The 12,334-nt window shown below is 37.7% G+C and overlaps 1 protein-coding gene across 3 annotated transcripts in view; it reads left to right on the top strand.

Moving 5' to 3' along the window:
• The window catches only part of RANBP17 (RAN binding protein 17), a 318,451-nt gene that overhangs the window by 228,003 nt on the left and 78,114 nt on the right, over positions 1 to 12,334 (top strand). For all 3 annotated transcript variants that reach the window (XM_082622432.1, XM_082622433.1, XM_082622434.1), the window contains 2 exons: positions 2,815 to 2,878; positions 2,970 to 3,078. In XM_082622432.1, coding sequence (XP_082478558.1) covers positions 2,815 to 2,878; positions 2,970 to 3,078 — 173 coding nt within the window. The remainder of the gene's footprint in view (positions 1 to 2,814; positions 2,879 to 2,969; positions 3,079 to 12,334) is intronic.

Genomic DNA, 12,334 nt, shown 5'->3' on the forward strand with positions numbered 1-12,334 from the left:
CAGAAATTTTATGAGCATTTTGTTTGTCAGTCAGTATCAGCCAGGTTTATGGAGTTTGCTCAGTCCTGGATGTGATGAAGGCTCACTTATGAGTTGATGCCTCCTAAAAGAACAGTTTCCCTATTGCTTCTGGGACCTAGTTCCAGTTTCAGTTGTATCTCAAGAAGCTAGTGATCTCTGTAGAATCATTTGGCATCTTTAAAATCAAATGGATATGAGATAGCCTAGTGAAAAGAGCTTATACTTTCAAGTCACACAGACCTTTGAACTTTGGGTTTGAATCTTGGCTCTACCATGTATAAGTTCCATGTGGGACCTTTATTAAGTTCTTTTACTCTACTGGACTTCTACTGTTGTTACTGTTAACCACCATTACCACGTGTACTGTTATAAACTGTTGTCAACAGGCCTCTGAAATCTAACCTAGTACTGCCACCCAACTAAAATGGTGCAACTTACAAGAACCCTAGTCTCTTAGAGAAGAATGAAGATTATAATGACGTATCTATTTACCTTTTTAAAAAAATTACAGATCCTCTTAAGGACCGTAACTAGCTTTGAATTGAATTCCTATAGGGGAATATAAATATTCAGATGAACACTCATTTTTTTCTTTATTGAAAAAGTTTAAAAATTCACTCTTAACCTTTTTTTTTTTTTTCTTTAGAAGGTAATTAAAAGGCCGTGAGGCTGGCCTTGGTACAAAGTGCACAGATGCAGTTCTGCAGAAAATGTGTCTTTGGCATATGAGATTCTTCCTGTGAATGTTCTGTTTATTGCTACCATAAATATTCTGTTGTCAAAACATGACTTGCTGTTTATTAGCAGCACTGACAGGAAGATTCCTATTAATGGCAGCATTCTTATTACCCATAGACCCTGTCACTTTTAACTTCACAATTGTAAGAGAATTGTATTTGGTAATTACTTAAGATATTTCTTAGCTTATTAATCCCCACCCCTGTTTAACCGAGTGACGTTTGAGTGGCAATTCTTCTACTCAGTGATTTACACTGGAAAAAATCATCGAATCTGCATCTTTGTAAGCAGGGAAAGACTTGCTACCTATCAGCCCTGATCTTGTTTCAACCTTCCAGAAACACATAGTGCATCAAGCACCCACTGAGAGCAATGTACTGAGGAAAATGCATACGTGCGGCCACTGCCCTTAGAAAGTTTACAGTATAATACACAGATAAGCAAAATACACAGTTGCTTAATATGCAACTGGAATGGGTTGCCTTAGAGTCAGAGGGGCTTGAATGTAAATCATCCTAATTGCCCGTCTTTTGGAAAGTTTTATTTCATTGTTTGAGTTTGTTTCCTCATTTGAAAAATAGAATCTATCTCATGGGATTGTGAGAATTAATCTTGCAAGTAGTAAGCATTCTGTAAATGTTCATTCTCTGCTTCTTTGTGTCTTCTCTCTGATTTACATTTAACAAAGACATTTGCATCATCTGATCCTTACAACAGTCCTCACAACCCAAGATAGCTTGGGTATATCCTCATTAATTGAAGAGGAAGACTAAGGCTAAGAGTCGCTGAGTATAGTACTCAGACTCTCATCCTGCTGATTGAATGGTGTAGTCAAGCTGAAAGCCCCGGTTTCCTAACTTTTGTTCCAGTGCATTTCCTACTCTTACACCCACACCTGAGTGCCTAAAATTTTAAATTAGGCTTATGAGCCCCAGTGTACAGAGTTAATATACATCTGCATTTGATGATGATGTGAAGGAAAAGAGCCAGTGTTTTCATTGGGACATAAATGGAACCATGTAAGATTATCACGGCTTGAAGAAAGGTGTGAGTAAGTATGTAGGGAATGCCCAAGAGGTGCCCTAGCTAGAGTAGAAGACACATGGCTAGAAAACACTTAGGGTAAACCCTAAGTAAGAGCAGAGGGTGTCTGTGTCCTGAATAGATGCTCTTAGAACCCACTTCAGCCCTTCTTTGATGACGGCATTAACCAGAAATTATTTAGGCTTTGTGACTTTTCAACTCTATTCTCATTCTGAGTTGAACTGTTCAGGTGATAATGTGGTACAGTAGAAAGAACACAGCCTTTGTAATCAAACCTCAGGTCAAATGTCAGCACTCTCAGTCCACAGATGTATAATCTTGGGCAAGTAACTTAATTTCTCTGAGCTTCTGTTTTCTTATCCACAGATTAGAGATAATAAGTAATATTTAACAACGTAATTATGAAGATTAGGTGGGTTAACAAATATAAAATGCCTTATACCTAGTAGGTACTTGAGAAATATTAGGTCCTTTAAACCTGTCCTTCAATATTTGAGGACATGCAATCTGCTACATCCGCCTAATTGTATTCTGATTTTCTTCATCTAAAGCAGAACTTCCTTAGATTTCTACTAACTGAGCTCATGTTTCTTAGAATTGAATAATTTTCTCTTTCTTGATAGCTTATTATGGGTCTTTCATAATTATTTTTTATAAAATAATATTAAGTGAAAAGAAGTTCCATGTTACACCCAAAATGTAAAAAGGGTCAGTTTTAATTTTCCACTATCAAGGCTTTAATAGTAAAAAAGTTTTTGTCTTAATTATAAAAGTCATTCTTCCTTTCCATAACTAGAATATGTATAAGATAGGAAAAGTAATTGCACTGGTTAATAATGGATTATCATTCTTAACAGAATGGAAGGCATTTCTATAGGAATAATACTCTTTAGAAAAAATATTTATTCTTCATAAATAGAAATTGATGCCATTATAGTTCAGTGTTATTTTGTGATCTGTTACTTATTGATAAGACAATTGTATTTCCCCAGATTCCTTAACTTCTATTACCTATATCCTCTTAAAAAAACTTGTGAAGATAGATGCCGTGAAATTCATGTTAAAAAATCACACGGTGAGTCTTATTTCCTTTAACTATTGATTAGAGTTTTCCGGGTAGTTTAGGTAAAGCTTAGTAACTTTGGATGCTCTCTTGCTTTCATCAGAGTGAACACTTCCCCTTTCTTGGCATCAGTGACAGTTACAGTCTCAGTGACTTCAGGTGCCGAACAACCTTCTACACAGCCCTCACTCGTCTTCTGATGGTAGACCTAGGTAAGGTTAAGAATTTAAGCTTAATTAATAAGGGGTCAACAATATACTTGTGTGAATAAAGAAGTGTCATATTTGTGAGTACCACATTTAACTTATTGGAATTTGCCATCTTTGACAGTTTTCTACAACTTTCCGAGATTTGAGCATTCACTTGTTAGCATCAGAGCCAAAAGGCAAATTTTTGTATATAAGGTGGTGTTTTTCACTTCAAATAGTACTTGTATTAACTCTTTACTTCAAAACTGATTTTCTGGGTATCCTTTGATCCATTAATTTTACTGCTACAAAATCAAAGAATAGTCATAAATACAGAAAAGCTTTATAAACAAGGATTTTCTTTGTAATAGCATTTAATCTAGAAAAAAAATGGCAATGATGTAAATGTCCAACAACAGGGAATTATAGAATTATGGCATATCTACTTACTTGATGGAATAGTCTGTAGTCATTAAAAATTATGACTTGAAGACAAAGTAATACATGAAGTTTTATGTTATAATATTAAGCAAAAAAGTAAGGTATTGAACTGTGCAAATGATTATGAGCATGCCCATTGGGAGGGAAAAAACAATGCGTCAAAAAAAAAGCTTAAATGAAATTCTTCAAAAATGTTAAATGTTGTCTTTGAGTAGTGCACTATAGGTGACTTTTCCTTATTTCTGGTTATTTGAAATTTTCCTTACTGTATTACTTTTCTAATGGGAAAAATTAACTTGTTTTTGTTTCATTGAAAAGCTGAAGTTAGCCAGAAGTATCGATACCACAGGTAGATAGCTAGCTAGCTACCTTAAGATGGGCACTTAAGCCTCTCTGTGTTGAGCACGTTATTCTGGATTTCCATTTTCCCCCATGTTTGGATACTGCAGGTTAAATTAATCGGTTTATAGACATACGAGAGAATTCAATCAATGACGATATGATATCATCCTTAGAAAATGTAAGACTGATGATACTTTTTCTTCCTTTCTCTTGCAATGTATTAATTGATCTATCAACTTAAACATGAATTTTTTTTAAACATGGTCATACATAAGGAAAAGGGATAAATAATTTCATTTTGTATGTAAAAGGCATTGACCCTTGTAATGAAAAGGTGACTAAACCCTTCTCTGCTCCATATGTATGTTATTTTCATGCATTTCAACAGAATAAATTACCAGAAGGACAAACAGCCAAAAGTTGAGAAAAATATAACAAGAATGACTAAGGAGCTCAGTGGGATTGATTTCTAAAGAAAGATTAAAAGAACCATGTATGTAAAACTTGGCTAAGTGACAAGTAGGGCTTGAGGCAAAGAAAACTGTCTATAAATATTTGAAGAGTGTAAACCAGGCATGCAAAACCCAATCATCTGCTACCTTCGGCAAACGGAGGATCTGAGTGACAGCTTTGCATGCTGCACACTGGCCTGTATTACCTCTCAGCTGCTGCCTTGGAGAACAGAAGAGCAGCCCAGACTCTTTGTCATTGTCCTCCACAGTCATTTAGAGAGCACCCTGTGCTGAGGCCTGAGGGCAAGACAAAGACCAGTCAGGCATACTGGCCCCTGCCCTCAAGGAGCTAGCCTTCTTGCTTTCCCTGTTGTCCAAGCATTAAAGGAGATAGTAACACCCTTGTCTAGACTTAATTTGTTTCCTAAGCCTTAAAAAATGCTCTTTTAATGACCTGTCAAACAGTGAAAGAAGCAGGGAGACCAAAGTTAAACAGAACTAGCTAAAGGATATTTCCTAGAAGGAGGTTCATGTCACGCACATCTTCAGGACCTGGAAATGGAATGAGTCAAGATCCTTCTTTGTACGGCCGGTATGGACAAAAGAACCCCTCATAAATCTGTGGTAGCTTAAACAACAGGACAGCACTGTCAGTATTCACAGAACTACTGCACTTATCTTTGCATTGATAATTGATAGTCATGATGATGCCCAGAAGGACCCCGCACTGCACGCTGCCTGTTTGAAGACTACTTTTATGTAGTATTGCTTAATGTAAGCTGTGAGGTGTGAGAGACTGAAGTAAAAATATATAATTGAATAATAGGGTTTTATTAGGTTTCGCACGATTTGATTCCTTTGAAATATTTAACCCAAGAACATATAAAGTATAAATTGAAACTTTTTGGTTCAGAGGTTTTTTTTAAGGTTAATATCTGTTACACTGAAAGCAGTTTTTAGGTACCTTGGGAAAGAGGAAAGACAAGCTGTGTGGGAGTACCTGGTACATGGTAGATGCTCAATGTAAGTAAATCGAATCTAGGAATAGATAAAATGAAAAACAATAGCAGCTACACTCATGGAACTTGTACACTGTTTGAAAAGAAACTTTTTTATTTATTAGTGTTTTTCACTTTTAAAAATAACTAAACGCGTATGACAAGCATCAAGTGATGATTTGTGGTATATATTATCAGAGCTTCCTTCCCCTGTTACAAACCAGAGTTGCTCTTCTTCCCAAAATATGTTGAGCTCCTTTATGGTATAGACTTTGCCTTCTTCATATTTTCTAGTACCAGTCTCAGTATCTCTACATTGTAGGTGCTAAGTTAGTATTTGGCGAATGAATGACACACAAGTATACTGTAACCAGAATGCCATAATCATGGCTCCTGAAATCAGTTCAGCCTGCTGTGTTCTCTCTGGGAGTAGTTTGATCATTGGGCTCTCCAAGACACAACAAATCAAGTGGCTGATTACTTTCGCAAGTGATTAGCTACACTTGGCCACTCTTGTGCTCGATTAGTCACCTGTTGCTCTCTGTTCAAGTTATTACTTTACAGACAATCATTTGTTGAGTGCTGCTGAACACGGGTTTATTATTTGAAGCCTTGTCTCACAAACTAGATTGACTGGATGTTGCTGTCAGAATTCCTATATAGATGGCTCTATAGTTTTCTATTGGGTGTTCACTGTCATGGAAACAAGGAAAGAAGAGGTAGTGATGTTGTCAAAAGAAGCACAGATCCATGTATTAAGTGACAGAAATACTAGATCATGAGAATTCTTCTCAAATTAAACAGAAAAATTTGAAGAGGAACTTTTTATATCAGTGATTTTTGTGTGTGTGTGTAAGAATCACATAGAAAAAACGCCTAACCAACCTGCTTGCAAAGCATTGGATGTGATTCTTGGATTGAAATATAAAGCATATTCTAATTGAATCCTACAAAAGAAATTGAATATGCTTTGTGTATAAGCCCTGCACATTGGAGTGATTAAAAAAGGTGAAGAAATTGGGTGTCACATTAATTGATATTTACTTTGAAATGCATTTTGGTTTCTATTCAATAATTTGTACTTTGTATGAATTTAATTAGGGGCTATGTGCCCCAGGTTGTATTTCAGATTAAAATGGGGGGGAGGGTGTTGACAATAAACAGTTGTACCACTTTATCAAATTGCTCCTTGGCTAAACTAGACGAAATGTTCACTTGTATAAAGAACAGAATTGAAAGCGTTTCATCGTCAGAATGATGATGTTTCATGTTGGCCATGTATTTTTTGTATTCTAAGAAATTATAAAAATTAATGCAGGGCTTCCCTGGTGGCGCGGTGGTTAAGAATCCGCCTGCCAATGCAGGGGACACGGGTTCGAGCCCTTGTCCGGGAAGATCCCACATGCCGCAGAGCAGCTAAGGACGTGAGTGACAACTACTGAGCCTGCACTCTAGAGCCCACGAGCCACAACTACTGAAGCCCACGTGCCTAGAACCCATGCTCTGCAGCAAGAGAAGCCACCTCAATGAGAAGCCCGCGCACCGCAACGAAGAGTAGCCCCCGCTCGCCGCAACTAGAGAAGAGCCTGAATGCAGAAACAAAGACCCAACGAGGCCAAAAATAAAAATAAATAAATAAATTTTTTAAAAAAAGAGAGAGAGAGAAAGAAAAAAAATTAATGCAAAAAAATCCCTTCATAAGATAGCATACATACAGGAGAAAATAGTAACTGACCAAGAATCACTTAAAGTTCCCAAGGTTATTTTTAAATTAACTTTGTCAATCTAATAAACTAAAGGAAAGATAGTATTACCCAAGTCAGTAAATGGCGAACCTCCAGGGAGCTGTTCAGTGTAAAATACTTGAATAAATAAAAACCTTCTATTTTGTTTAATTTGAATGGAGGTGAATTCAGTTGACAAATATTGCAGAGGGGAAGTGTGGGAAAGAGATACAACAAAGGATTTTGTTTTGTAGAGAACTAAATATTGTTAGTTGCAAATTAAGTTTTTACCAACCACAGATTTAGAATTGCTTGGTGTCATAGTTTATTTTCCTTGGACATTTTATGATTGCACCTTATCTTGAGCTACTCAGGTGAGAAGCATGTTGATGGGATCTGAGTAGTACCTTCCTCTGATATTCAAACTCTAACAAGCAGTCATACTTTTAATGTTCACGGGGATACTAATATTAAAATGGTGTTTATAGACATTAAGAGAGAGTTCTTTCTTTAGGGATGAAGGTAGCATAGTATCCATCTACCTTTGTGGCTTATAATAGGTAATTGGCACCTGAAGATATCTCTAGCTTAAATTTGAAAAATTTTAAATAGCAAGTAAATGACTTGAATAAAAAGGGAAGAGTATTCTAGAAATAGCTACTAAAGATAGAAGTAAAAATACACTGAGGAAAGAAACTTTTCCTTTTCTTTATTAATAATAACTAACGTTTGTTTACAAAGTTATGGTTTGCAGACCACTTTGACATACATTTTCCTGTTTGATCTTCAGGACAGCCCACATGAAATAGGTATTATTGCATTGTTTATCCGTTAGAAAAGTGAGGTACAGAGAGATTAAATGACTTGCCAAAGGTCAGTCATATAACTTGTAGCCCTCTGACCACATATTCTCATTCACTTTTGCTAAACTGTTACTTTGCCTTTCGTATTCTCAATGCATAGGCAGTGTAACTTTTTCTTCTTCATTTTTATTTGAACTATTTGGACTGAATGATTGATTTGAGGTTCGGGGGCAGTGAGAAGAAGGGAGAAGGGATTACGTTCCAAACTTCTATCAAACAGATAAGATTCATGTTTATTATTTGTATATTACAGTTCTGTGGTCAGTGAAAGTCAAATGTAGTTTTTGAAATTTGTTCTTATGTCTAATAATTGGCTAAAGCATATTTCTTCTCATGGAAAAAAGAACACAGAGGTAGATATCCCAGGAGGATTTAGAAAGTGAGAAGCTTGATCAGAAATAGCTGATGTTCTGATAAATAGGAAGAATACATCAATATATCACCTGTGTCCATGACTTGGCACAGACTATCTGGAAAATAGACATTTGGTGGGAGGAGGGGAAGTGGGCAATAGGGGTAAAAAAAAGCAGCTGGAAATACTTAGAATCTATAATGAGATAATTAAGACTAATTAGCTGGCCCTGTAGGCAGAAAGCAGCCCATTAAGTCCAGATCCAGTGTTAATAACTCACCTGGTTTTGAGGGTAGAGAGTCCAGAGCACCCCAGGGAATGAGATGCTTCAGGGATGAAACTTTGAGGATAGGTTTGCTAGAAAAGGAGTAAGTAGTCTGCAGTAGGCAGTGTATTTTCCTTCTGGGAACTAAAATAAACATTCTGGTTCCCTAGGGAGAGGAATTAAAGGGTGCCTCAATTTTCTCATCTATTAAATGGAGATATCTACTTTGAAGAGCTGTCATGTGGCTTAAATAAGATAAACATGTGTGAAAGGTCCTGGAACAATTCCTTTCACAAAACAAGTACTCAGTATGTGTTAATCATGACAGATATTTTATTAAATGCACTGTTAGGGGCACTGACTGACACTGGGACCTCAAAATGAGGCAGATCCAATACCCTTTATGCAGCTACTCTACCTTTAGAACTTGGGCTATTATTTTCCTATAGAAGCAAGAGCTGATGACACTTCCTGACTGATACTAAAACATCCTGCCCTGCCCAAAACCATAAGTTATTTCAAAGCCAGCTAAAACTCCTAGGCAGTTCAGAGGGAAACTGAAATGAAAACCAAATTTGGGCCCAAGTTAAATCTAGCTATGCACATTTCTCAAGCCTTTTTCTAATAGAACTTTAATTTATTTATTTTTATTTTTGACTGCGTTGGGTCTTTGTTACTGAGCTTGGGCTTTCTCTGGTTGCGGCGAGCGGGGGCTCCTCTTTGTTGCGGTGCGCAGGCTTCTCATTGTGGTGGCTTCTCTTGTTGCAGAGCACAGGCTCTAGGTGCACAGGCTCCAGTAGTTGTGGCTCGTGGGCTTAGTTGCTCTGCAGCATGTGGGATCTTCCCAGACCAGGGCTCGAACCCATGTCCCCTGCATTGGCAGGCGGATTCTTAACCACTGCACCACCAGGGAAGCCCCTCTAATAGAACTTTAGAAGTGCTATCCTAATAAAGTGCTGGGGAACAGCAGATGATATGGGCCTAGACCTGCAGAAGTCACTGGCTCTTATGAGATTACCCACTGGTACTTGGTTTTAAACGGGTTACAGTTGTCCCTCAGTATACACAGGGGCTTAGTTCCAGGACACCCCGCCCCCCCATACCAAAAGTTGCATTTGCTCAAGTCCTTATATAAAATGTTGTAGTTTTGCAAATAACCTACACACATCCTCCCGTATACTTTCAATCACTTCTAGATTAATTATAATACCTAATACGATGTAAATGCTAGGTAAATAGTTGCCAGCCATGGCAGATTCAAGTTTTGCTTTTTGGAACTTTCTAGAATTTTTTTTTCCTAAATATTTCTGGTCTCTGGTAGGTTGAATCTGAGGATGCGGAACTTACGGATATGGAGGGTCAGCTGTATTTTCTTCACTCACTGTCTCTGTATCTCCTTGTTTGCCTCTCCTCTTAATTCTCATTAAGAGCTTCATGGCATTAGACCTGATCTTTACTGATGTATTAGTTTCCTATTACTATTTTAACAAATTACCACAAACGTAATGGCTTAAATATTACAAATTTATTATTTTGTAATTCTGGAGGTCAGAAGTCCCAAATGGGTCTCATTGGGCTAAAATCAAGGTATTAGCAGGGCAGTGTTCCTTTCTGGAGGCTCTGAGGAAGAATCTGTTCCCTTGCCTTTTGCAACTTAGAGGTTACCTGCTTTCCTTGGCTCATGGCCCCCTTTTCCAAGATTGGTCAAATTCTTCTCATGCTGCCATCTCTCTGATTGTCCCCTCCTGCTTCTCTCTAACACTTTCACGGACCTTGAGGTTACATTGGACCCACCTGGATAACCCAGAATAATCTTCTATTTTTAAGTCAGTTGATTGCAACCTTAATTCTCCTTTGTCATATAACCTAGCATACTCACAGATTCCAAGGATTAGGATGTAGACATCTTTGGGGGGGCCATTATTCCGCCTACTACATTATTCAGCCTACTACTACCTATCACTCATACCAAACTACTTCACACGATACATATCATACAATAAATCCTCAGTAGCTGTTGGCTACCATCATTTATTACTACTTGCTTCTCCTTGGCCACTCCCCCAACCCTCCAGTAACCCAGCTGCAATTTGCATTTGAATTTGAGGAAATGAGCAATTGCACTGTTTACATTTAAGGGGTGGGGAGGTGGGAAGCAAACCCAGATTTTTGGTGGTGGTGGTTTTGTGGGGGCAGTGACATTCTCATACCATAAAATTCATCCTGTGAAAGTGTATAATTCAGTGGTATTTAGAATATTCACAAGGTGTGCAAGTGTCACCATTATCTGATTCCATCATATGTTCATCACCCCAGAAAGCAAGCCTGTACCTTAAGTAGTAGCTCCTCATTACCCCTACCCCCAGCTCCTGGCAGCCACTAATCTACTATTTGTCTCTATGGATTTGTCCATTCTAGACACTTAGTGTGAGTGGAATCATGTAATATGTGACCTTTGTATCTGGCTTCTTTCATGTACCATGTTTTTGAGGCTTATCCATATTTTAGCATACATCAGTACTGCATTCCTTTTTTTGGCCGACTAATATTCCATTGTATGGATATACCACATTTTGTTTATCCATTTATCAGTTGATGAACAGTTGGGTTGTTTCCACCTTTTGGCTATTGTGATAATGCTGCTCTGAGCATTCGTATGCTAAGTTTTTGTATGGACATATGCTTTCAGTTCTCTTGGGCATATACCTAGGAATAAAATTGCTGGGTCATATGACAACTCTGTGTTTAACTGTTTGACTAACTACCAAACTGTTTTCCACAGTGGCTGCGTCATATTCTATTGGCTTCACCATTATACATTCCCACCAATCTAGATTTTAAGTTATACAAAATAACAAATGAAGTGGCCTACAAATAAAATATCTGAGAGCCAACATACTAAAACAGTTACTATTTGTATTTTAATGTGACTTCTCTGAAAGAAAAAAAATTGAAATTCATAAAATGAATAACTTTTCTGTTGAATCAGATCCTCAGAAATCCAGTAGAGGGGATTTAGCTTTGGGTTTTCCCTAAAAGCTGATGTCAATTACAGATTGGCACTTGCCCTTGGCACTTGCCATCTACCTCTACAAGGATTAAATCATGAGCTGCTGCGGCTGCTGACTTTCAGCAGCCCCCTGAAAGGAGTTCAGGGTGGAGAGCAGAGATGAGGCGCTCTGGGAAAAACTGGCAGAACAGGTCTTCAGATAGTTAGATATTTTCAGGAGCCGATTTATGAGCCCAATTCTTGTATCTCCTCATATCTAGAAAAGCACTAAAATCCTTCATGGTGACGTCTGCTCCTTGTGACTAGCAGGAACCTTCACAAGACTGGCGAAAACCTTCTGCAAAAACTATGTGCTGGATTGCATGTACTTCCCCTTCACCAAAATCACATGTATACTGACCTTCTCCCCAACCTCTTTAGGGCAGTTTCTCAGAGCTATCTGAAATGCTGTTTCCCGGACTGTAGGCCTCATTTTGCCCCAAATAAAACATAACTCGGAATTCTCATGTTGTGCATTTTTTTAAGGTGACACTGAGGAATATTATTTTTATCTATGCACGACTGAGAACTTAGGATGTTACGTTAGTATTTACTTTCTGATGCCAATGAAAATAGTAGCCTATAAATTGGCACTTCACCCTCAAATTCTACTGGTGTCTGGGCCCTCGTCTTGTTAGAAAAAAAAAACTGGCAGCTTCCATTATTATTCATAAAATGATCACATGTAGATTTGGCATACTAAATATAATATATGAGTGCATACTTGAATGTAAAGTTGTAAGAGCACATGTTTTCTCTTTTCGTTTCAGAAACAGTAAATGATACCTCCTTGG

Source organism: Mesoplodon mirus (assembly GCF_964341445.2).
Source record: "Mesoplodon mirus genome assembly, chromosome: 5".
In the NCBI taxonomy this organism is placed as follows: Eukaryota; Metazoa; Chordata; class Mammalia; order Artiodactyla; family Ziphiidae; genus Mesoplodon; species Mesoplodon mirus.